The sequence below is a fragment of the Hoplias malabaricus genome, chromosome 1 (assembly GCF_029633855.1).
Source record: "Hoplias malabaricus isolate fHopMal1 chromosome 1, fHopMal1.hap1, whole genome shotgun sequence".
NCBI classification, from domain to species: Eukaryota; Metazoa; Chordata; class Actinopteri; order Characiformes; family Erythrinidae; genus Hoplias; species Hoplias malabaricus.
The window spans coordinates 235,356-257,668 of NC_089800.1; the positions used below are offsets into that span (position 1 = coordinate 235,356).

A 22,313-nucleotide genomic window follows, 5' to 3' on the forward strand; every position below is an offset into this window, starting at 1 on the left:
CTGGTGCCCCCTCTAGGGTGTATTCCCGCCTTGCGCCCAATGATTCCAGGTAGGCTCTGGACCCACCGCGACCCTGAATTGGATAAGCGGTTACAGATAATGAATGAATGAATGAATGTTTGGTCATGTTTTATTTTTGAACAGTGCTATATGCTACAGACCTCCTAGAGACCAGCTCCCTCCTCTCATAATGCCTCAAACAAAGTTCCAGGGCTCCCATAACCAACTCTCTCCTCTGTGGACTCTCCTCTCACTGCCCCATGCACTCTGTTGCATTGTCATAAAACGCCCACTAGGCGGCGGCATAGCTACTGGACATATGAACCCTTCTCCATGTTTAAGACTCCGTTTGCTGGAATATTTTGAATACAAGGAAGTTTAAGTTTTCAGTTTAAATCCCACTAGAACACAATAAATTATTTTCTTGAATTATTTAACTATATTTCTGTTGTTTATTTCTGTGTTTAACAGATGTAAATTCTACAATCATATTCAATAATGGTCTTTTTCAAATGTCAAGTTAAATATTTTTGAACATTATTTTGTATGCAAGTAGACAAGAAATACATTCTCAGATGAAATGCAGGCTTCAATGTAAAAGAGACCACCTGGTGCTTTGGTGTCGGTTAAGACAAGCTTAATGAATCAGGCAATTGTAGTGCAGTACTTTTATTGGAACAACAGGTGGCGTAGTAAAGGTGTTTTCAAATACTTTAAAGCATCAAACCATTTTGGTTTCAAATGTGTTACTTCACTATTTACCAAATCAAGCCTTGTGTTATTTAAGATTTAATGATCTGTATTTTTCTATATTGGTTTGACATCATTAGGTCCAATAATGTGAGAGTTCAGTAGATTTATTTGATTATAATAATCATTATATAATTAATGACTTCACCAATGTAAACCTAATGTGTAAAGAATAAATATCTGTAGTTTTCTAAGTTGGTTTGACAACATTAGGTCCAATGACGTGAGAGATTAATAACCATTTAATATGGTTATTATATTAATTAATTCATTCATTCATTCGGTGGGTCCAGAACCTACCTGGAATGACTGGGCGCAAGGCAGGAACACACCCCGGAGGGGGCATGGTTATTATAATCATTATAAAATAAATTACTTAATTTTCGATCAAATTAAGCCTTGTAATGTGTAAAGAATAATTATCTGTATTTTTATATTTTGGGTTGACATCATTAGGTCCAATAACACGAGAGATTAATAGATTTATATGAATATTTTAATCATTATATAATAAATGACTTACTTTTTTCACCAAAAGAAGCCTTATAATGTGTAAAGAATAAATATCTGTACTTTTCTAAGTTGGTTTGATATCATTTGGCCCCATAACTTGAGAGTTTAACAGAAAAAATATCTGTAGGGACTTGTAATCGACTGCTGTGGTTGTTTTTATCGATACTGACCCCTGCTGTAGAAATTATTATTATAAATTCTGAATCTTTTTAGTGGTCCATAAAAGACGGCTGGTATTTTCAGACTGTTGCTATTTAAAAAAATAAAAGACGATTGTACACGTACACACACACACACACACACACACACACACACAACACACACACAGTACTTTTTTTTTGGATTTAACATATAAAATATAATATCATATAAAACCCAAATAGTGGTTCAGAGTCATTACACAGTTGTTTTTATCAGGTATCTGAATCATGCTTTTTTTTTTTGTTAATAAAAGCCCCAGAAGTGAAAATGTGACGCAAACAATATTTGTCTCTGAGGATTTAATACAGTACGAAAAGTCCTCATTTTAGGGTTCTTAACTGTACTCATTAAATTAACCACAACACCAAAAACCCCCCCAAAAAACAACCCAAAAACTCCCATAACAAACATAAACGTGCTCGATAACAAGATGCTTTTATTTTGAAATGCTGATCGCTCCAAAGCTGGTGCGCATACAGATGCTAATTTGGTGGGAGTCATAAGGCGGTGGGGTGTTTCTTTTGATGTGGAAAGTTTCTTTGTAGTTTTTTTGACGCTATGCTTTCTGTCCGTTTTCCAACGAAGCGAAGCAATTTGAGCTAAAAGCTTCGGATTTCCACAAGACGTTTTTGCGTTGCTTTGCTGCGTTACACGGTTGCCTGGATACGTTCAGCTCCTTGAAAATTGATTGGCTGCGCGGCTCCCTCACTGTTAACACGCATTCACAACGATTTATTTTTTCATACGGCGCGTTTCAAACCGCGTTCTGTCGAACTATGCAGTATTTCAAAGTAGCACACAATCGTTAGTGTTACATTTAGTAGTGTAGAACTCCGAGCGTGGACTACTGAGGGATTTACGACAGACCCTCTTCTCGTCTCCAGTCCTGAGTGAACTATATTTTAGTTGTAGCTTCACCACTGGTCCAGCTTAACAAATCAATCTAAAGAAAGCTTTTCCGTTCAGCTTACGTTGCGGATAAAGTCGTAGAAGAATGGACCGCGTCACTCCGGTCAATTTTGTCCAGCACAAACCGAAGATGGCAACAGACTACACGCCTTACATGGAAATGAAGGTGACTGTAACCAATTTGTGTTTTGATGCTTATGTATTTTTAATATGGAAAGCTGAAATGTCCAGATCTCTCTCTTTTGAAATAAGAGTCTGACGTATCGCATGTAAACGATGTTAAAATTCCAGAATGTGTCTTCACTCTGTCCAAATATGGAGAAAGTTTAGCTCCATGCTGCAGTACTCCTTATTTCTTCAGCATCAATGGACCCTGAAGAGAAGGAGTACTGCAGCATGGACTGAAAGGGAACTAGTTAGGGCAACCAATCAGAACCCAAATGATTTACATATGAGATCTTAAAGTGCCCCTCTGGTAATCGATTAAACCCTTAAGACTTTTCTGCTTTCAGAATAAGGTATTTAGATGGTATTTCCAGTAAAAAAAAAGTCCCACTTGAACTCTACGTTGTCGCCTTCTTTCATTCCTGCTGCCCTGCAAGTTGACTGGATTGGTTCTTAAGGTTTGTGATCTAAAAAACCCTGGCTGTCTGAATCTGTGTGTTATGTTCATATCTCATGTCTTTTCTCCCTAGTCAAATGTGGACGACACAAAGCTTCTCAATAAAAACACTACAAAACCAAAGCAGAGTAAAGGTAAACTACAGCACAAAAGCTATTCTTTTAAAATGAAATATCAGTTACAGGCTCACGTTTTTAAATACTTCCTCTGTGTCTTATGCCTGGCTTTCAGAGGAAGGCCATGGCCTGAGTTTACAGCTGGGGGAAGAGTATGAGCGGAAAAAACAAAAACTTAAAGAAGAACTTCGCCTGGATTACAGACACTATGTGGCAAAGGTGAGAGCTTACATATCCAGAGGAATCTCGTGGTTGGTGGTAATCTAGTAGTTTATATTGGGTTTATCTTCTAGAAAAAAGAGCTGGGAGCTGGGGATCCATACACTCAACCACAAATATGGCCTCCTCCCCTCAGAGAGAGAAGATCTACAAAGGTGAGTTTGTATTTGTAATTTATCATCTCATAATGAGGTCTGTTTTTCTGATGCGGGATCTGTGATAGTAGAGGAAAAAACTATCTGGAATTACACTATGATATTCAGTGTACGTCTGAGATACCCTATAGGAGGTTGTCTGGGGCGGAGCGTCAGTTAAATTCTTTATACTTATAAATCAGTAGCAAGGGAATTGCTATCTGTTTATCAACTTGCCTCCAAAGTTGTGGTGTCCAGCTACACTTCCTAAAGTATTCGCTCGCCTGCCTTCGCCCACATGTGAACTTTAGTGACATCTCATTCTTAATCCATAGGGTTTAGTATAATGTCAGGCCACCCTTTGCTGCTGAAACTGTTTCAGCTATTCTGGGAAGGTTTGCACAAATTTGGGAGCATTAAATTGTTTAAAATCTATTGGTATGTTGAAGATGTCCACCTTGTAGATGTAGAGTCAGAGACAGTAGCTCATCTGTCGCCGCACAGTGTGTGTCGGTCGTCCTCTAGTCCTTCATCAGTGACACAGGATGCTGTCGGCTGGATGTTTTTGGTCGGTGGACTGTTCTCGGTCCAGACACTGAGGGGTTTAAAAACTCCAGCAGCACTGCTGTGTCTGATCCACTCTACACCAGCACAACACACACTAACACACCACCACCACGTCAGTGTCACTGCAGCGCTGAGAATGATCCACCACCACATCACACCTGCTCTGTGGGGGTCCTGAGTGCTGGAGAACAGGGGGGAAGGGGAAAGTAAATTTTATATAGAGCAACAAATGGTCTATAGTCTGTAGTTTTTAAATTATGAAGTCCCCCTTTATGGTTACTAGAACTCAGAACTCAGTGAGTGTAGAAATAAGGAGGTGGTCATAATGTAATATTTGATTGGTGTTTGTCTGTGAATATTCACAAGTATTTTCTAATCTCATTTGACAGTCCTACTGACTTTTCACCTCAGTATTATCTTCTCCTAGTAGAACGGCTAGAACGGGGCAGCCATGGCCTAATGTTTAGAGAAGATGGCTTAGGGCTGAAAGGTCGTTTGTTCTATTCCCACGACCAAGGGGGGGGGGGACATATCAATTGTACAATGTACATTTCACTGTACATTGTACAATAACAAATAATTGCACATTATTATGCACATTTTCTGCCCTGTTGGCCAGTCCCATGTCTATCACCTGAACTGGGATTTGCTCACTCTTGTTGACAGTTGGGAGATTAGGTGTCCAGTAGCAACTGTTTGAGTTGACATGGCCTTTGTTTCTGGACTGTATAACATTGTAATTCACTGCTGGTTTAGGGACCTTGGTTGATAACTCATAGATATTTATTGACTATATTTAGGCTTCGTATATTATTGAATGGTATGGTGCACATGTATTAGTCTTTTGATCCTGTTTACCCAAAATGGCATTCAGAAGAGAAGAATCACTACAAAAAATATCAATAATATCCCTCATTCTGACAAAGCTTGTGTATTTAATTGTCTTATTAGAGCACTACCTTTTTAAAGTTTCAGTCATGTACAGTAACCTCTATGGCTCTCTTCAACTCCAGCCTCCAGGTAGAGACCCTTTTGGCTCTGCAACTCCCAGCCACACACTGCATTCTCCAGACCCACGAGGACAACGGAACAGCCCTAGCCCAGAGAGGCTGCTCTTCTCCAAGAGGGACGTTGGCACAGTAACAGATCCAGCAGTTAGAAGTGTCCCGAGACCATCTCAGAGGCGCTGGGAGGAGACGCTGGAAAGAAAGCTCAAACATTGCACATCTGAGGAGGAGCTGAACTCAGAGGAAGAGCAAGAGGAGCTTGAGCTTCTCCAGAAAAAGAGAGTCAGAAACCGCCAAGTACCTGGGCATGCTGCCAGGAGGGAGAGGAGGATTCAGCACTCTGTTAACAGGTGCATCTCAATACTCTTGAGTTCTGTTGCTCTTAGCCATATTAGAAATAGTCAGTTTTTCTTTGTTTAAAAGGTAAATCCATAAAATATTCACAATTTTTATTAGTAAGAGGGACACAAGCAAGGAGATATATATATATATATAAGCAATAATGAGATTTGGTTGGTGGCTCTCTTTTTAAATTGTTACGCAGTATCAGTTTTGTGAAGGTTAATATCACAACAAGAGTTTAAAGTAATGTAGGCAGACACACTTTTCGTAGTTTCTATTTATATTTGTAGTTTGTGTCCATCAGATTCCATTTATCATCCCTTCAACATCTCTGCACTTAAACTGATTGCTTTCTAACCCAGAGTCGCCCAGGAGAGGAGAGAAGCAGAGGTATCTTTGGTTAATGAAGAGGAATATGAAGAGGAGAACAGACGGACCACACTGGCAACCATTAAAACCAAGTACTGATCTCTGGCAATTAAAATAATTGGATTTGAGGTGCTTGGGTTTTAAATGAGAAAGAGACAAGTGTGCGTTAAACAGCTGAGGGGGTAGTTTTTCTGACCCTGCACAGGGTTGATCTGTACAGGTACATTTTCTTTTATTGATCGGGAGCTTTCTTGGGTGGGAGAAGTGATAGGAACGGGACAGTGTTATGGTTCACAGTGGTTTTATTTAACCTTTTTTAGTCAGTTTTCCTGTTAACCTGAATCAGGGTATCTGTTGGCAATGGACAGCTCTGTAGACCAGTCTGAGTGAGATTTATTGAGCATCGCATCATTAGAATCGCATTGATCCGTGGAGAAATGGGTGGCTCTGCAGTGTCTCAGGGCCCTGCAGTGAGTTTGCTTTGATCTGCTGGATGTGTGATGTAATGGGATCATGGTCTAGCGTACAACTCACTGATCTGACCCTTGGTGCCTTTGTGTCTGCCAGTGTTCCGGTGCAGGACAGAGCCGCTAGCAAGACGAACATGGTGGACTTTGCCACAGGACTTATGATTGGTAAGGCTAATGGCTTTAAAACCTCTATTGTCTAAAGAATATTTCAGTATACCAAGGAGAAACGACTGAATGAGCTGAAATGGGAGAAAATAAATTACTCCAAGGCTTTTCAAGACATTTAAAAATGTTGATGCGTTATCCTGGTTTTTTCCCTCCCCACAACTGCATTACCCACCCTGAAGTGTTTTCTATTATTTTTACTCTCTAGGTGCTGTGGAGGAAGAGAAGACTGCTCAAAAGAGGAAGGCTCGTTACAGGCTGGAGCTGCTTGAGCAAATAGCTGAACAGCGGAAGAACAAGAGGAAGTGGGTGCTTTGTAAATGATGGAATTTCTCACTCTGTAATTCTGTGTGAATTATAGTTTATAGCAGTGCTTCCCAAGGTTCCTTTTTCCGCAGTACCCCCATTTTGTACATGAGAATGTTTTCGAGCATAACATGTTTTTTGCTTCCAAACTCTGCAGGAGTTTATTTTGAACATTTTGAATTAATTTTAACTAACATTTTATATGCAAACCCCTCTTTCTCTCTCTCTCTCTCACACACACACACACTTGCTTTGGAAAACACCAGGCCTTTAGCATGTTTTTAAAAAAAAAAAAAAAAAAAAAAAAGCGCTAACACACAGTGTGCGGCTCAAGAAATGTGTGGGTTTTTGTTCTTCCTCACAATTGTCAGTGAGATGCTTTGTCAATTTCTGAATGGTTCTTGTATCTTGTAGGGAGAAGGAGCTTGATTTGCGAGTTGCTGCAACAGGAGCCATAGACCCAGAGAAACAGGTAAAGACAAGATATAGCATGGTTTATCATGATGATTTTTATAATCCTTTCTGCAAAGTTTACTGTAATGTATTTTTTTTCTATTATAATAACAATTAAAAAAATAAAATAAAATTGCCCCCCCCCCCCCCCCTTAACTGTATTATGAGAAGAACAGTGAAACTGAGATGTAAAACTTCCTTAAACAGACTATGTATCTATAAACATTTACTGCACTGAATTCCAGTGATTTGTTTGTTCTTTCTTTCTTTTCTGGGCAACAGAAATAATAGTAATTAACTGAACATTGCACTGTTCAACATTTAGTGAACTTTTCTGTGTAGCATCTGATGGAATACTTGTGCTTTGGTGTTTTTAGCCCACCCAGGAGCAGGTAAATGTGTGGTCTTTTACACAGTAGAGGGCAGGATTGCTTTATTCTTTGTGTGGGGCTGTTTTATATTTGCAGCTTTGCAGCTTCTCCCTAAATACAGTTGTAGGTTTTGGTTTATGTTTATATAATACAAGTTGGTTGCCAATTATTTTGCCTTTTAAATGCTGTATTTTCTTTAGTTATATATTGCCATATATATATATTTCTCATGCCACACACACTTTATTTTAGTGTATGACCCACTGCTTGACTGGTCTCCTTCAGCCTGACAGGATTAAACAGTTTGCTGCTGTGAAGCGAGAGTTTGAAGGCAGGAGAAAGGACATCGCCTATAGGCCCGGGCTTGAGTTGGACCCATTAAGGGCAGATTTAAACAGGAGAACCCAAGAAGAGAAGCCTACACAGAAGACAGGAGAGAGAAAAGAGCCCCCTGACAGACCCAGAGTGGCCTTCCAGTCCCCGATCCTGGAATACAGTGCAGCTTTGGGGCATTTGTCTAATGTGGCTGGGGCTGGGGTCAGACTGGGTGTTGGTGGGGTTACACCCTTAAGTGAAGAATTTCAGAAAGGCATCTCGGGAGCGCTTGGAGAAATGGTTAGCCCCAGGTATGCTGCATATTTCATATGGGCATATTCCATGCTTTTTGTTGCTACTTTGGACTGACATCTGTAACAGTACTAGCCTTAACAAATGAATTGGGAATCAGCAAGAAGTGCCATATTTAGAGCCGTTTGGAAAGTTTAATAGAGCTCATTCTGTGTAAACCATATTAATAATATTTTATTTATTAAAAGCCATCTGTTATTCAGCCCTATTGGTAAGTGTTTAGAATATTGCAAATGTGGTATCGAACCTGTTTAGTACAATATTCTGCTTCTGGTTTAATCTTAGGGTTATCAGTGTTCCTCCTCCACCGGTGCCTGCTCTCTCAGAGGCTTACTCCACTCCGTATGATGATGCTTACTATTACTATGGAGCCAGGAATCCCCTTGATCCTAATTTACCATACTGTAAGTGTTTTTGATGTTGCATTGGAAGGTTTCCTATTCATAATTCTCAATTTTAGTTTATAAAAACAATCCTAACCAGTCTTTACTCAGCACTCTGTAATTGGACAGGGTCAAATAGTAATTGGAGAGCATTCTGCACGCTACTGCTTTGCCAGCACACAGCTGGCAGATGGTGTTAGAATTCATAGGGGTCCATTTATCCATTTACAGTCCATTCAGTGGTGAAGCGTTGTATCAGTGCAGTTTGTAATGTGTATGCGTTTGCTTTAGATGGACCTCCTGAGGCTACAGTACAATCATTGCCTAAACTTCCCTCTGGAGCACACACCACCATCCTGCATCCTGCAGCTGCACTGCTCGCACAGTAATTGTTCCTGCTTTTTTTTTTTTTTTTTTTTATAAATGAAGCCAATAATAAATAAACAATATGTCGCTAACTTTTTGGAATGATGTACCATTTACTAATAGGTGATGATTAATACCATATCGGTCCTAATTATTTTAATGCCTCTGTAGAGCCAGTTCACAGCATGACACGTTTCCTCCTGACAGACATCAACAGCCCAAGGAAAACACACTGAGCTACAAAGATGCACTTAAACAACAGGTATGTACAACATGCTGTAACTAAATGAACCTGTGAGTTATAAGACAAAACACCAGAAAATGCATCCACTTGCAGCATGAAAATAACATTACACAACAAATCTGAAGGGAAATGTCTGTCCCTAGTTTATATTATTAAAGAGTCTCCAGTTTTGCAATTACTTTTGACATGAGCAGAATTGGCTTTAGCATTTTCAGAAGGCAATGGAAATATACAGGCATCTTTAATGTTTGTGAATCCCCTGGCTCATGTGCAGCAGAATTAGTTATAATTAATTATTATTATTTTATTATGATTGATCCGCTGAAGGGTCCTTCATCCCGAAATGGTATCTGACCAGAAAGTGAGAATTTTGTACAAAAATAGTGCAGACGCAAATAAATAACCAAGGACGGGTTCTATTTGCACAGCTGGGTTATTAAATGTAATATGAAATATTGATTGTACGTTCATGTAATAAAATATATTACAGCCATACACGAGGAAGGAGGGAGATTAATATATGAGGGAATTTCTCTACAATAAGTACTCTAAATTCTAAAAGGGATCTATAATTTATCCCAGAAATACACTCAACACCAACCTCTGAGTTATGAAACGAACCTTGTGACTTTACGCTCTCCCTGGGGTGGCGTTAGGACAGTGTGAGCAGAGGACTTTCCGTAGCGATCGAACCGTTCCTCCTCTTAAAGCTTTGGTCAGAATCAAAGCCGTAGTGGGACAACCACTCTAAGGGAGCCGGTGGTATTCTCCATTCTCTGGTGGCATTGAGCCATTGGCATGTGGCAAACTGGTTCCACAACTTTCAGAGGTGTTGTTGTGCCCAGGGCATGGCTTGGAGCATCGCTGGGCTAAACTGCAGCTTTCTAGTTTGCTAATATGAACATAGAAGTACAACTTTGGCTGGTATTTATATTACCCTGAGGCAATAGTTCTAAACTTATTCTCCTCTAACTTCCATCCTGGAAGTGCAGCACAGCAAATTAAGTCCATGTTTCCCATTGAGAATATTGTGTGTGTGTGTGTCTCCCCATCTGACTTCTGTGTCAGTAAATTTGTTGAGTGCCAGCAGTTTAAACCAGGCATGATGACCAGTGCTTGATTGGGATTGAGGCAGGAGAATCTATACAGGTGTTCATATCTAATTTGAGGCCCTCAGAATTCTTTTCAGACTAAAACCTGCCTGCAGTTATGACTAAAACCATATTCATTTTCCTATGCATGTGCTTCTCAATGACAAATGAATTATGTTTGAGAAAGATTTATTAGGATGCAATATAAAAGATTATAACGTTCACACAATGTACAAACTGTATTCCAAAAAAGTTAGGACACTAAACAAATTGTGAATAAAAACTGAATGCAATGATGTGGAGGTGCCAACATCTAATATTTTATTCAGAATAGAACACAAATCACAGATCAAAAGTTTAAACTGAGAGAATGTATCATTTTAAGGGAAAAATGTTGTCAATTGACCTAATTAGTGTTAATCGGTCTTCCAGCTGTTCGTTATATGCTCAATTTCCTTTTTCCAGCCACTTATTGCTACTTTTTTGGGATTTGTTGACACTGAAATTTTGAATCAACATATTTTTCCTTAAAAATGTTACATTTACTCAGATTAAACTTTTGATCTGTCATCTATTTTCTATTATGAATAAAATATTGGCATTTGCCATCTCCACATCTTTGCACTCAGTTTTTATTCACAATTTGTTTAGTGTCCCAACTTTTTTGGAATCCGGTTTGTAATATAATTCAGACTAAACATGAGGGCGGGGAGATCCTGAAAGCAACCTATTTCTGAGGATCCCAAAAGTCATATTACATTTATCTGACTGCACACCGATTGTTAGCCGATGACTCAACTTATTGAGATGCCTTCTTTTGGATTCAGTCAAAAAATAATTACCAAAAATCAGTGATGTTTTTGCATTGTGGTCCAGATTGAAGACCGGCAGGAGAGGAGGCAGCGAGAGAGAGAGGAGAGAGCGTACAATGATGCTAAGCTGGAGGCTGAGATGAAAGCCTATGAGCCCTGGGGGAGAGGAGGAGGTGGAGCCCCACTGAGGGATGACCAAGGCAACCTCATAAGTACGGCCACGGTGACCTCTATTTGTTGTTTGGAGTATGGTCACTGCACTGTGCAAATGTCAATTAAAAGAGCAGAAGCTATGATTTTAGCCATTTTCACTCAGTTCTAGCTCTTCTTCATTCTTGTTTTCACCATATTTAAGCAGTGTATTTCTCTTTTCTTATGTCCGTTTGCTTTGTTTAACTGTGTCTTTGCTCTCACAATCACATTTTTTAAATCATTCCACTCTGAGAAGAGCAACTCAACAACATAAGTCTGAAAGGATGTGGAAGTGTCAATAAGATCTTACTTACAATTGTTGCTGGGGTTGCAGTCTGAAATTGTCTTCAAATATTTTGTTTCCAGGTGATCTGAAGCGAATGCACCGGACGAACGAGGAGGCGTACATAAACCAGGAGTCCCGTGGCAGGAGAGCGTTACCTCCAACAAGGCTGATGGAAGCTTTATCAAGAGCCGAGGACAAGGAATCTTCTGGTCATATAGTGTCAGGTATTACACAGAGTGTAGGTTCCTTTAAGAATTGTTGTGGCCATCTTTCCATGATGTTCCTGAAATCCACAGTTGTGTCTTTTTTTTTCTTTCTCCTCAAGGTTTTACCTTCACTCAGGCCTCCCCATACGCCCGAGGCAATATCTTCAGTGACCTCCCCACTACCCAACAGCTCCACGAGCAGGAGAGGTACAAAGAGAGCCTCAAACAGCAGGTAAGGAGCCATTTACTTCCCCCTTTTCCCTTGTGTGTCTGGAACATCCTCTGATCAAAAATGGTTTTTGGTGATCAGATTGAGGAGAAGCGTCGGATAGAGGCAGACACAAAGGAGAGGTTAAGGCTGGAAGAAGAGAGGGAGGAGAAGAGGCTGACAGAACAGAGGGCTCGGATCCAAAAGGAGTATGAGGAGGAACAGGAAAAGAGAAAACGCAAGGAAGTGGAGGTGTGTGTGTGTTTTATTTATTTATTTTTCCTCTCTTTCCCCTCCACCTTACATATGTCTTCCACTTTACTCTAGAAATGGACTTAAATTTCATGTCACTTCTTTTGAAGCAAAATGCCAAAAATCAGGAGATAATCCGGCAAGCTGAGGAGCGGCGCAAGGAGATTGAGAGGAGGAGGAAAGAGGAAGAGGCAAAGGACAGTGAGTCTGTGAGGCAGCAGTATGAGCAAGAAAGGCAAGCACGACTGGAACAGGTAAGAATGACAACTTAAAGGGCATTGAGACTCAGAGTATGCACTGCATGGATGATCTCTTACTGTGAGTGATTTTTTTTTTTATTTAAGATTTGTCTGCACATATAAATACATATGTTACCTAACCCCTGATAAATATTTTACAAAGGAATTCCGGTCGCAGTCCCCTCCCATCCCCACAGTACAGAAGAGACTCGGCTATAAGAACCCTCCCCGACCGCCTTCACTGGAGAGTCGACGGTCAGCTGCTGTTCTCTCTGTGAGTAAAACAGAGCACTCGGCGCATTTGAACAAGGCCAGGCATGACTTTGTTGTGCCAGACTGCTGTCTGCTGCAAAGCACGTGTCACGGATATTTTAGTAATGAGGTGGCAGTCATTTACGTCCAAAATATACATAATACTTATCAAATGCCCTTGATGGTGATTTAGGCTTATGGGTAATGTCTTATAATTTGAGAAGTGGCATTACATGGGACATTGATAATGTTTCATGCAACATTTCATGTGCCCTGCCTAATAAAGGACACTATAGACAGAATGGAACAGAAGAAAGTCTTGTTAATGTCTTGTACTCTGTAATTGTTTCCACAGTCTTTGTCAGTTTCAGCTCCTCTTTCCCCACCTGTTCCTGCACAGAGAAACCAGATCAGAGCATCAGGTATATTATAAAATGTATAGTTCCCTCAGCCAACATGTAGTGTCCAGGGTTTTTTTTATTATTATTTTTTTATTCATCGACTCTTGAAAATAAAAAACTGACACATTAAGGTTAATTGTTATGTGTGTGTGTGACAGAGGAGCAGCAGGGGGTCATCAATGAGTTGTCTGTCCTTCGTAAACGCCTAAGAAGTGAGCAGAGGCGACTTGAAGGACAGTTACTGCAGTCAGAGAGAGAAGACATGCAGAGTCCCTTGAATAGCAGGTAAATATACCATTAACCCCAACATACTCCTGACTAGTTCCCACAATATAAATTTAATAAAAGTCAAAGTAAATGTTTTAAATTTAGTGTCAGGTCAGAAGTGTTTTTGGTTGGCGTAGTTCTTCACACAGTTCAGTGAAGTCTTTGTATTTGTCTTCACATTTCACTGAATAAAAACATAAATGTATGTGTATGTCTTAACATAGAGCACACCGTCCATTGGATGTTTTTGACATGGCCAGACTAAAAATGCACATTCCTGCTAGAAGACCCTCCTCCAACGCAAGACCCATTAACCAACAAAATGTACAAGAGTTCAACCAGCTCAAGTACAGAGGTAACATTTCTAAGCTCTAAGTGTCAGATTGTTTGTTTGTTTTTAAGCATATTGATGACAATGAATGAACAAGCTATTCCTCTCAATGTAAAACAGGCATCAGGCACAGGGCCTCCATCTGCTGGGAAAACTCTCTCTATTTAGACTGGGAATATGTCAGAAGAACCTGGTAGTGTTTTCACGATACCAAAATTGATTTTCAATATAATACCTGCCTAAATATCTCCAATAGAGATACTGAACGATACAATGGCAAAAACCTAAAACATCCGGAACTGTAATACGTTTTCTCTACAAGCTGAGGGTGGTTGGGAAAATTGCTGGTATCCACTTGTTTGCTCCTTTTATGCAGAATTTGCATAAAACTTCTAAGGAGTGTCTTTGGCAGCAGTTTTTGCACATTTACAGCTCATTCTGATGACTGTACCGTTCTGTCTGTGGGAGCAGAGAAGCTGCGTAGAGAGAGCCGTCTCTCCCGCAGTTCTGTCTTTGGAGTAGAAGAGCCACATCAAAGGAAGCAGTGTCTCCCATAAATCTGTCTCTGGGAGCAGAATAACTGCAAAGAGAGCAGTGTCTCCCTCTCCCTGTCAGTCCCGGTGTTGTAACGGGTTGCTACTGGCGATTCTCTTCTATAAAATGTAGCTAAGGTTTGCACAGAAAGTTGCTGGTGCTAGTCAGGTTTTTCTGATTTTTAAATAACTCGCTAGAAGGTCTGAAATGTCGGTAAAATCAGCGGCAGAATCATCATTAAGGGAGAGGGAGGAGGCACATTGCTGTGGGCGCACACTGCCCCCCTTGGCACTCATTGAAAATACCACTTTTATTTTGCTAGTACAGACCACGTCCGTTAAGGCTGAAATAGGGAGGTGAACTCAGACATTTTTGGGGAGAAGTTCAGTGTGGCTTATGAATGCGAGAAAAAGGTGAACACTGGGTGGAGGTGGGAGCAAGTTTGTCAGACACTTAAATGACGTGAGCTTGCAGGGTATGTATAGGGCTGAGGGGAGGAGTTTGGGCATCGTCCTACTCCCAAATTATGTTACTACATCACGTTTAAGCACACTCATTCTTAAAGTACCGGTACTAATTATATGGGTATTGTACTTTATTTAATGACAAAGTATTATGATACTCTTCGTGCAACACTGCAATTAATTTAGCCTGCTGTCCAGGTTCCAGTGTCCAATCTGTGATATTGCACTGACATCACTCTTGTGGCTTAAGAGTGAAATAATGCAACAACTCCTAAGCTGCAAGTTTCAGACACTTCTCAATTTTTTCCAAAAGACCGTTTAACACTCCAGTTTGAAAGTACAGCTTGGTGGGGACATTATCATCCTCTTATGAGGGTGCCAAATGGGCCTGCTCCTGCAGAACCCTACTTTCATGTAGGGCTGTGTGATATGGAAAAAATACTGACACTGAGATTAAATTGCAATGTATTATGATACTGTTTTACAAATGCATTGTTAATACGAGTGCGACTGGCATTGGTAATAAGGTACAAATGATTACATTCTTATGTCAGGCTGGATTGCATGTATACATTAATTCATTAAACCCACACATGACAATGATTGGCCAGGATGGTGATTGGTTTGGGCTTTTTTTTTTTCTTCTTTTTTCATGTTGCATCCTGAAGCACAGCTGCAGATAACAAAGTCAAAAGTGACTGTAGTTTCAACTTTAGCCTCTTGAACTCAGGAGGCGACAGACATGTTAACTGAATCAGAATCTCTAAAAATGAGCTACAGTTTCATTATAAAACGCTCCTGATGTTTAATTGCTAAGTTTGTAAAGATGCTTCTGGGGAGAGGCTGCCTGACTCCTGTGAAGCGTGAGCCGGCACTCAGCTGCTCCCCTCTGCAGGTCTCGGTTGGGTAGTGTCTGTCTGTGCTCAGAGTATGAGTAGAATTTATTTCTAGATACAGTATTTGGTGTTTTTCTGATGTTCTGCAGTAAGGGGAGTCCGCTCAGCTGTTTCCACGTCTACTTCATCACTGCCATTGCTATAATAGCCTCTATCGTATGTGAGGGCATTCACTGAATGAGCAGATATATGAATAGAAAGATTTGTCCTATAGGAGACTTTAAAACACTACCCTGACCTTTCACTCATCAGACTGAGCCTTAAAGATCCCAGAGTACTTTACTAGGAATATGCAAATAGAAGGCATTTAAAATGATAAATACTTTGTGGGTAATTTTCTCTGAACTGTTGAACATGTACAGTACTGTGCAGAAGTCTTAGGCCCCTAAGATAATGATATAACTAATGCCTAGTGAGCGTGGTGGTTGTATATGTTTATATATAATCACAGTAAATGCAAACAAATAATATAATTATTTTCTATGAAGTAGTAGGCGAGAGTGAGTTTGAAGAACAATGTTTTGTTCAGATTCTCCTTGATTTGCATGAATTTAGAAACATTATATATTAATCGCTAAAACTAGGTACTGGATGATAATCTGAATTTATTAACGTACTCCATTAGGAGATTAGGACAGAGTTAAACCCACACACACACACAGAATATCACACTCACTGGAATAATGTCATTTGGTTTATGCTAATGTTGGCCTTTAATTGCTAAAAACAAACAAACACGTACTGCAGATAAATAGCTGTTTAAATCTCATAATCTCTGGGGCCTAAAACCTTTACGTAGTACAGTACGTTTGTGTATGTTTTTAGACTCTGAGTCTCGTGAGCAAGTTAGGCGGGTGTATCCAGAGCCACCTGGTGATGAGGTCAGTTTGGAGCTCCAGCAGCAGGCTCTTCTCCGAGAGCAGCAGCGAAGACTCAATCACATGAGGCGAGCCAGAGGTAATAGTCCCTCAAACACACATTTACTTATTAAAAATTGAGGAATTTCACAATTCTTTGAGTATTCTAAGCCATTAAAGCTGTTTATTTTAATAAAATATAAATTACCATCATGTTTGATGGGCGGCACGGTGGCGCAGCAGGTAATGTTGCGGTCACACAGCTCCAGGGTCCTGGAGGTTGTGGGTTCGATTCCCACTTTGGGTGACTGTCTGAGGAGTGTGGTGTGTTCTCCCTGTGTCTGCGTGAGTTTCCTCCGGGTGCTTCTGTTGCCTCCCACAGTCCAAAAACACACGTTGGTAGGTGTATTGGCGACTCAAGTGTCCGTAGGGGTGTGTGTGTGTTGCCCTGTGAAGGGTGTATTCCTGCCTTGCACCCAATAATTCCAGGTAGGCTCTGGACCCACCGTGACCTTGAACTGGATAAGCGGTTACAGATAATGAATCATGTTTTATTAACTGACTAACCCTCTCTCTCTCTCCCTCCATTATGTGTATGTAGATTATTTTGACCTGTCATCTCCGATGAAGCCGCCTCATCCACAGGTGAGTGAGATGGATTTAGCTTTACCGAACTCTCGTGTTTCTTAAGGAGATCTGCAGTTTCCTTTCTCTCTTGAACAGTCTGATTCGTTGTTTGGACACTTTTTTTTTTATTGATGGTTTTTATGTCCTCAGAAGGAGATTTTGGCTGAAGAGGCAGAGAGACACTCCCTGTTGCATTCCGAGAGTGCTTTTATTGGTGAGCATGTATAAAAACACAACCAGACCATTAGAACAGAAGTTGGTGAGAGTAATTGGTTTATTACGCCTAGAGTGGACATTATCACCCATTACTCATTCTTTCCAAAAACTAACGTGAAGGAAAACGAAATCGCTGGACCCGAGTGAAGATCAATTTTTGGTGGTTATTCTTTAAAAACTTTGAGAACATGAGGCTATAACACTCCTGTCTTAGTGTCACACCCATAAGAGCAACAGCCAGATCATGACACCACTTTGACACAGTTTTCTGGATTCCAATAAAACATTGAACGACAAGGGCTCACAGTAAGGCTTTAGTGGCTGATGGTCTATCAGCATCTGTTGTTAATGTCCTGACTGGCCATTTCTTTCATACTAGAACATTGTGAATGAGGGGAGAACATCTAAAAATGTTTCTTAAAGATTATTAATTATGTTCTGTATATCCTGAATGTATCACTGCTGTCTGGTAGTAATTCCATAATGATTTATCTACATGTGATGTCACTTTTTAACCTCTTCAACTTAATCTTATGTCAAAGTCATAGGTTCTTATGCCATATTGCGTAAGTAACATTCACTCCCATTTCACTCTGCACTCTCATTGCAGATCCAAATGGTTATTCATTTCCAATGACCCCTCAGCCTGAGCTGAGGGCTGGACAGAGCTCTGCGAGAGAGAGGAGACGCCAAGTTAGGAGGCTGGACTTTGATGATGCAAGTACTTCTCATTAAATGGAAAATGATCTTAAAACAGAGTCTGTACATTTTCAATGAAGCTCTCCACTGTGAATAAATGAAGCACTGGCAAACAGATTAAAGTGTGTGTTATGGTTGTGTGAAGGGTGTGGAGACCCCTGGCAGAGAGACGAATAGCCAGCCCTTAAGCTCAGTGAACAGCTTCCAGATGGAGGGACTCCAAGAACACAACCAGCGCAGAATGAAAACTCTGGACAGCATGAGTGCACAGGGCTGGAAATCGGGTCAGAAAACTACTTTTTTTTTTTTTTTTTTTTTTTTTTTTTAAACTTACCTTTAATGTGTGTAACACTTAAAGGCAATGCCTACAATTGTAGGGAAGCTCTTTTAGAAGCTTGGCTTCTTATCATGGAACGATATGTTTGGGGGTGGTGACTTGTTTGTACATGGCTAGTGTTTAACTTGTTCTAGGTTTTTTTTTTTTTTTTTTTTTTTCCCCACTTTCTGTCTGTGTTGACTTTCATACAGCTCTTCCAAATTTAGAGTGGGTTCCTATTTCGATAATCTGAATCAACAAAATCAGTCAGTCCTACCCACCTATGGAGCAGGAATAAAGCAAAACCCTTATCTCTTTTCATGATTTTCAATGTTTGGAGTTCTCTCTTTGGCTCGTTTACTGATACTAGGGTTTTGTAAACACATTAGACCAGATTCCGGTATGCAGACAGCCTGGAAAGAAGCAATTAAATTGTATGCAAGTGTGTTGTTGTGCTTTATATTTATAATTACAGTTGTGAACTGTTTTGCCTTCCGTTTTTCAGGACAACTATCTGCTGATGAAGATGACGACCTTTGGCAGCAGTCTCCATCTCCAGTCAATGCAAGAAGGGTTTCCACAACAACCATTGCCACTGAGCCCTGGCTCCGCCCTGGTACGACAGAGACATTGAAGGGGATGATGGCGGGTCGCCGACCATCTAGCCGTGAGTGGGAGGGGCCTTCCACGTATCATGGTTAACCTCAGGTTTCGCCACTACAGTGCACTTTTATTCCAATATATTCCTAGAGTTTTTATCCCTTTAGAGGTCAGACTCAGAACCAAACATGTCTGTGCTCCACCCATTAATTTGTTCCTAGGCAAGGCACTTTATTGAAGACTGACGAAAAATCCTATTTACTCTAGAATACTGTTGCATCATATAAAACAGTTTGCCCCCACACTTACATACTGTGGTGAAACTCACCAAATTGGATTTATTTACTGGTGACAGCAACCAGGAGAATACCACAAAATGCTTCCTTTCTGCACTTTCCCATCAGAATTATGGGGATTCTTCAAAAGCTTCTCCAGCTCATGAAACTGCTATGAAAGGACACGTCTTTGGAAGGAGCACTGATTTTTTGAGGTCTGCTTAGTTTTTATTTCTTGACTTCTCCCTCTCCAAATGCTTTGAGAATGGAAATGAAAAGTGGTGCCTTTTGTAGATTATGAATTATAATGCATTGGGACCATTGTACCATCTACATAAAAGGTCAACAACTAAAGCCATGAAGCAGAAGCTTCTAGAGAAAAGCAGAGCAATGCTGGGAAGCCTGTCTCCGCCTCCTGTCAGTCAGCAGAGGCAGGGTCCCATATCTTGTTCTTTCTGCTGCTCCCTGCTGTGTGCTTGTATGAAATGCTATTTTTGCTTTGGGTCTGTTGGAATGTGTTTACTGAATTGTGTAAATGAATTGCAATTATGTCTCTAACAAATATTTTTAATGTGAAATTTCCAGAAAAATGAATAAATTATTATTATTTTTTAAAATGTGATTTTGCATTAACTCTACAAATGGGAACATGGCTAATATTTTACTAACGTTGACCGGCATAATAAGTAGTTGTCCAATGTTGTGAGGAACTAGGCTGGTATGTGAAATTCAAGAGCCACACGTTTTTAAATATCTTCCTGATGAAGAAAGAGCCGATAGCATTCCGGCGCCGGGCCAGATCTCTGGCGTACTGATGTGGCTGCAAGGTGGGGTGGGGTGGGGGGGTGGGTGTCAGGTTCTGACAAATCTCTGGATCTCCAAGGCACAGCTTTCACTGTCGACCACACTACCGATAGGCAGACTAGCCAATCAGAAATAGGGTAGGGGTGGGCCTTGCATCTTGGCCAAACAGATTAATACAGGTCCAGCAGTCACTCCATGTGCAAATGTGTTTTGTTTCCTGTACTGGCAACGCAAACCTTTCTTGGTACGGCTGTAGCCTCAGTATGCTACAAACAGTAGGTAAGTGTGTAGTTAAAAACAGGGATGGATTACTGAACAGGCCCCAGGCCCCAAGAACTCTGCTGCTGCACAGAAATGCAAAGTATCCATTTGTTTCCACAAAATTCACCAGAATCATTTAAGGGGCTAATTTTAAACATTTTCTCCTAGGGAGCATAGCCCTGGACCTATAATGATGATCAGGGACATACACAGGCTCTTTCTGGGACCAGGGGCCAAAAGGTTGTGTGTTGCATACATAGCACCCCCACCCCTGCCCACCTCCTGGGCGTGGAAAGTGTTGGAAAGAGGAGTCTTGCCCAACTCTTGTTGCATGATGTTACCCCCCAAGTAGGAAATTGGACATTAGTTTTGATGCCATGCATGGCATCCACAACAACATTTGCCTTGAGTGTATAAACCTTAGCTACATTTCTCTCACAAATAAACCAAGTTCAAAAACTTTATTGACCTATGACCTGATTAGGATGTGTGGGATGATATCAGTATTGTACAGAGTTGTACAGATCATTTATTCCACATAGAAAACTTTACAGTGCTGTACCATTATACACATCTTCACCGTAACCAGGAATGTTTCAGATCCTTACAACCCAACAAGTTCAAAGCTCAACTAACGTTATTCATTAAGTTCTGTACAATACAGCCCACTCCCAACCAAAGAGAAGATTTAAATATATTAGCTTTATCAATTTGTACACATACAGTGAAGCTAACTTCAGAGGGATAATATAGACCAGTGATTCAGATGCAGCTCACATTGGGTTGCAGTTTCCTCCTTTTTTTTTTCCAAGTTCCAGTGTTTTTTTTTTTTTTTTTAGGACCCTCCCAGTTGTCACCTTCATGTGTTTACTTAAAAAAGCATCGGTACATATAAAATGGAATAATCTAACTATATATAATAGTGTATATATAGCTGATATCAATTAGAAATCTCAGACAATCTGGGAGAGATGGCATAGTTAAATAAATTATCACAAAAGTAAAAATCTCCAGTGCATTTGAAAAGGAAAAACAAGTGCAGCAGATTCAGAGACAAACCAACAAAAGTGATTCCAAAATTAAATCTAGTGTTATGAGATTAATTTACAAAGCTGCTTTTTTTTCCCCCTGTACATCTAATTTAATCCAAGGCGCTATTAATGCTAATGTTAGCCATTAGCAGTGCAAAAAAAAATTAATAAGGGCCTTAGAATCATTGCGTAAATGACTTTACTCGTCGTTGAACTAATTACTGATTGTTCACTTGATGTTAAAACCTTTTTCATTGGTCAGACTACTTTTTAATGTCAAGACGAAGCAAGAAACACACTGGGGTTTTTTAAAAAATATATTCAAACTTTGAGGATACTCTCAGACTTAGATGAATTGAATAGTTGTCATTATAATTGCCTTTATGATCCTGTAGATGATTTGCGTGTACAAAGCCCTGGTTGTTTTTTATTTTTACTTATTTAATTTTCTCTAGTAGTTAGTGGGTTGTGGTTCCTTTCCCAGGATCAGGATCAATGTCCAGTGTGGACCCTGGCAGAGGTGGCTGGACAGTACCATTGCCTTGAATTCGTTCTTCTGGGTGATTGCTACAGTCCCATATTTTTCTGGGCTTCTCTTGGGCCTTTGAAGATCCCTGGCTTAGGATTCTAATCCTGTCTCCCTCCGAACAGATTATTTCGGCCCAGAGAGTGGATCATTTTCAGGCCATTTTCTGTGGGTTCTGAGAGCTTGATGGATCTGAGCTCAGCTCCTGCTCTTGCTCCAATGTCTGAGCAATGTGGAACACCATCCCGATTCGTAGGAAGAACTTCCTCAGCACGGCTCTGAGCTCTGGGATCAGGTCAAACTGCATGATCTCACACAGGAGAGGGTAGTACCGAGTTGCATGAGCCTTGAACTGAGGACAGAGTACACAGAAGCACAGGATTACACACAAGAACAGACTTCTTCTACATGCAGTTCATTTATGCTTTCACACAGCTTAATGTGTCTATGTGGAACAGCCTAAGCTCACAATTCTCAATACCAGTCAGCTAGGGGAGCATAAAACCCCCAGATTTGGGCTTCAGAGAAGGGGAACT

At 40.4% G+C, this 22,313-nt stretch overlaps 2 protein-coding genes across 5 annotated transcripts in view; one reads left to right on the forward strand and one right to left on the reverse strand.

The window, feature by feature from the left end:
* Positions 1–2,270: 2,270 nt before the first annotated feature.
* LOC136704053 (centrosome and spindle pole-associated protein 1) lies at positions 2,271–19,735 on the forward strand. 3 transcript variants are annotated; one of them, XM_066678104.1, is made up of 28 exons: positions 2,271–2,539; positions 3,069–3,129; positions 3,227–3,330; positions 3,405–3,485; positions 5,045–5,388; positions 5,743–5,841; positions 6,317–6,384; positions 6,593–6,689; positions 7,105–7,162; positions 7,800–8,140; positions 8,427–8,545; positions 8,816–8,909; positions 9,062–9,152; positions 11,102–11,249; positions 11,596–11,739; positions 11,841–11,953; positions 12,032–12,181; positions 12,292–12,435; positions 12,584–12,694; positions 13,028–13,094; positions 13,232–13,358; positions 13,565–13,695; positions 16,391–16,522; positions 17,024–17,067; positions 17,200–17,263; positions 17,876–17,982; positions 18,110–18,248; positions 18,786–19,735. In XM_066678104.1, exons 1-28 carry the CDS (start codon positions 2,459–2,461, stop codon positions 18,980–18,982), a joined length of 3,456 nt encoding a protein of 1,151 aa, XP_066534201.1. In that variant the 5' UTR covers positions 2,271–2,458; the 3' UTR covers positions 18,983–19,735. The 3 variants fall into 3 exon arrangements, with proteins under 3 accessions (XP_066534201.1, XP_066534202.1, XP_066534203.1); XM_066678105.1 differs by having other exon boundaries at positions 17,203–17,263; XM_066678106.1 differs by having other exon boundaries at positions 9,098–9,152.
* A 931-nt stretch (positions 19,736–20,666) lies between these two features.
* The window catches only part of arfgef1 (ADP-ribosylation factor guanine nucleotide-exchange factor 1 (brefeldin A-inhibited)), a 59,367-nt gene continuing 57,720 nt past the window's right edge, over positions 20,667–22,313 (reverse strand). For both annotated transcript variants that reach the window (XM_066642255.1, XM_066642248.1), the window contains one exon: positions 20,667–22,129. In XM_066642255.1, the coding sequence (XP_066498352.1) occupies positions 21,932–22,129 (198 nt within the window). In that variant the 3' untranslated portion in view covers positions 20,667–21,931. The remainder of the gene's footprint in view (positions 22,130–22,313) is intronic.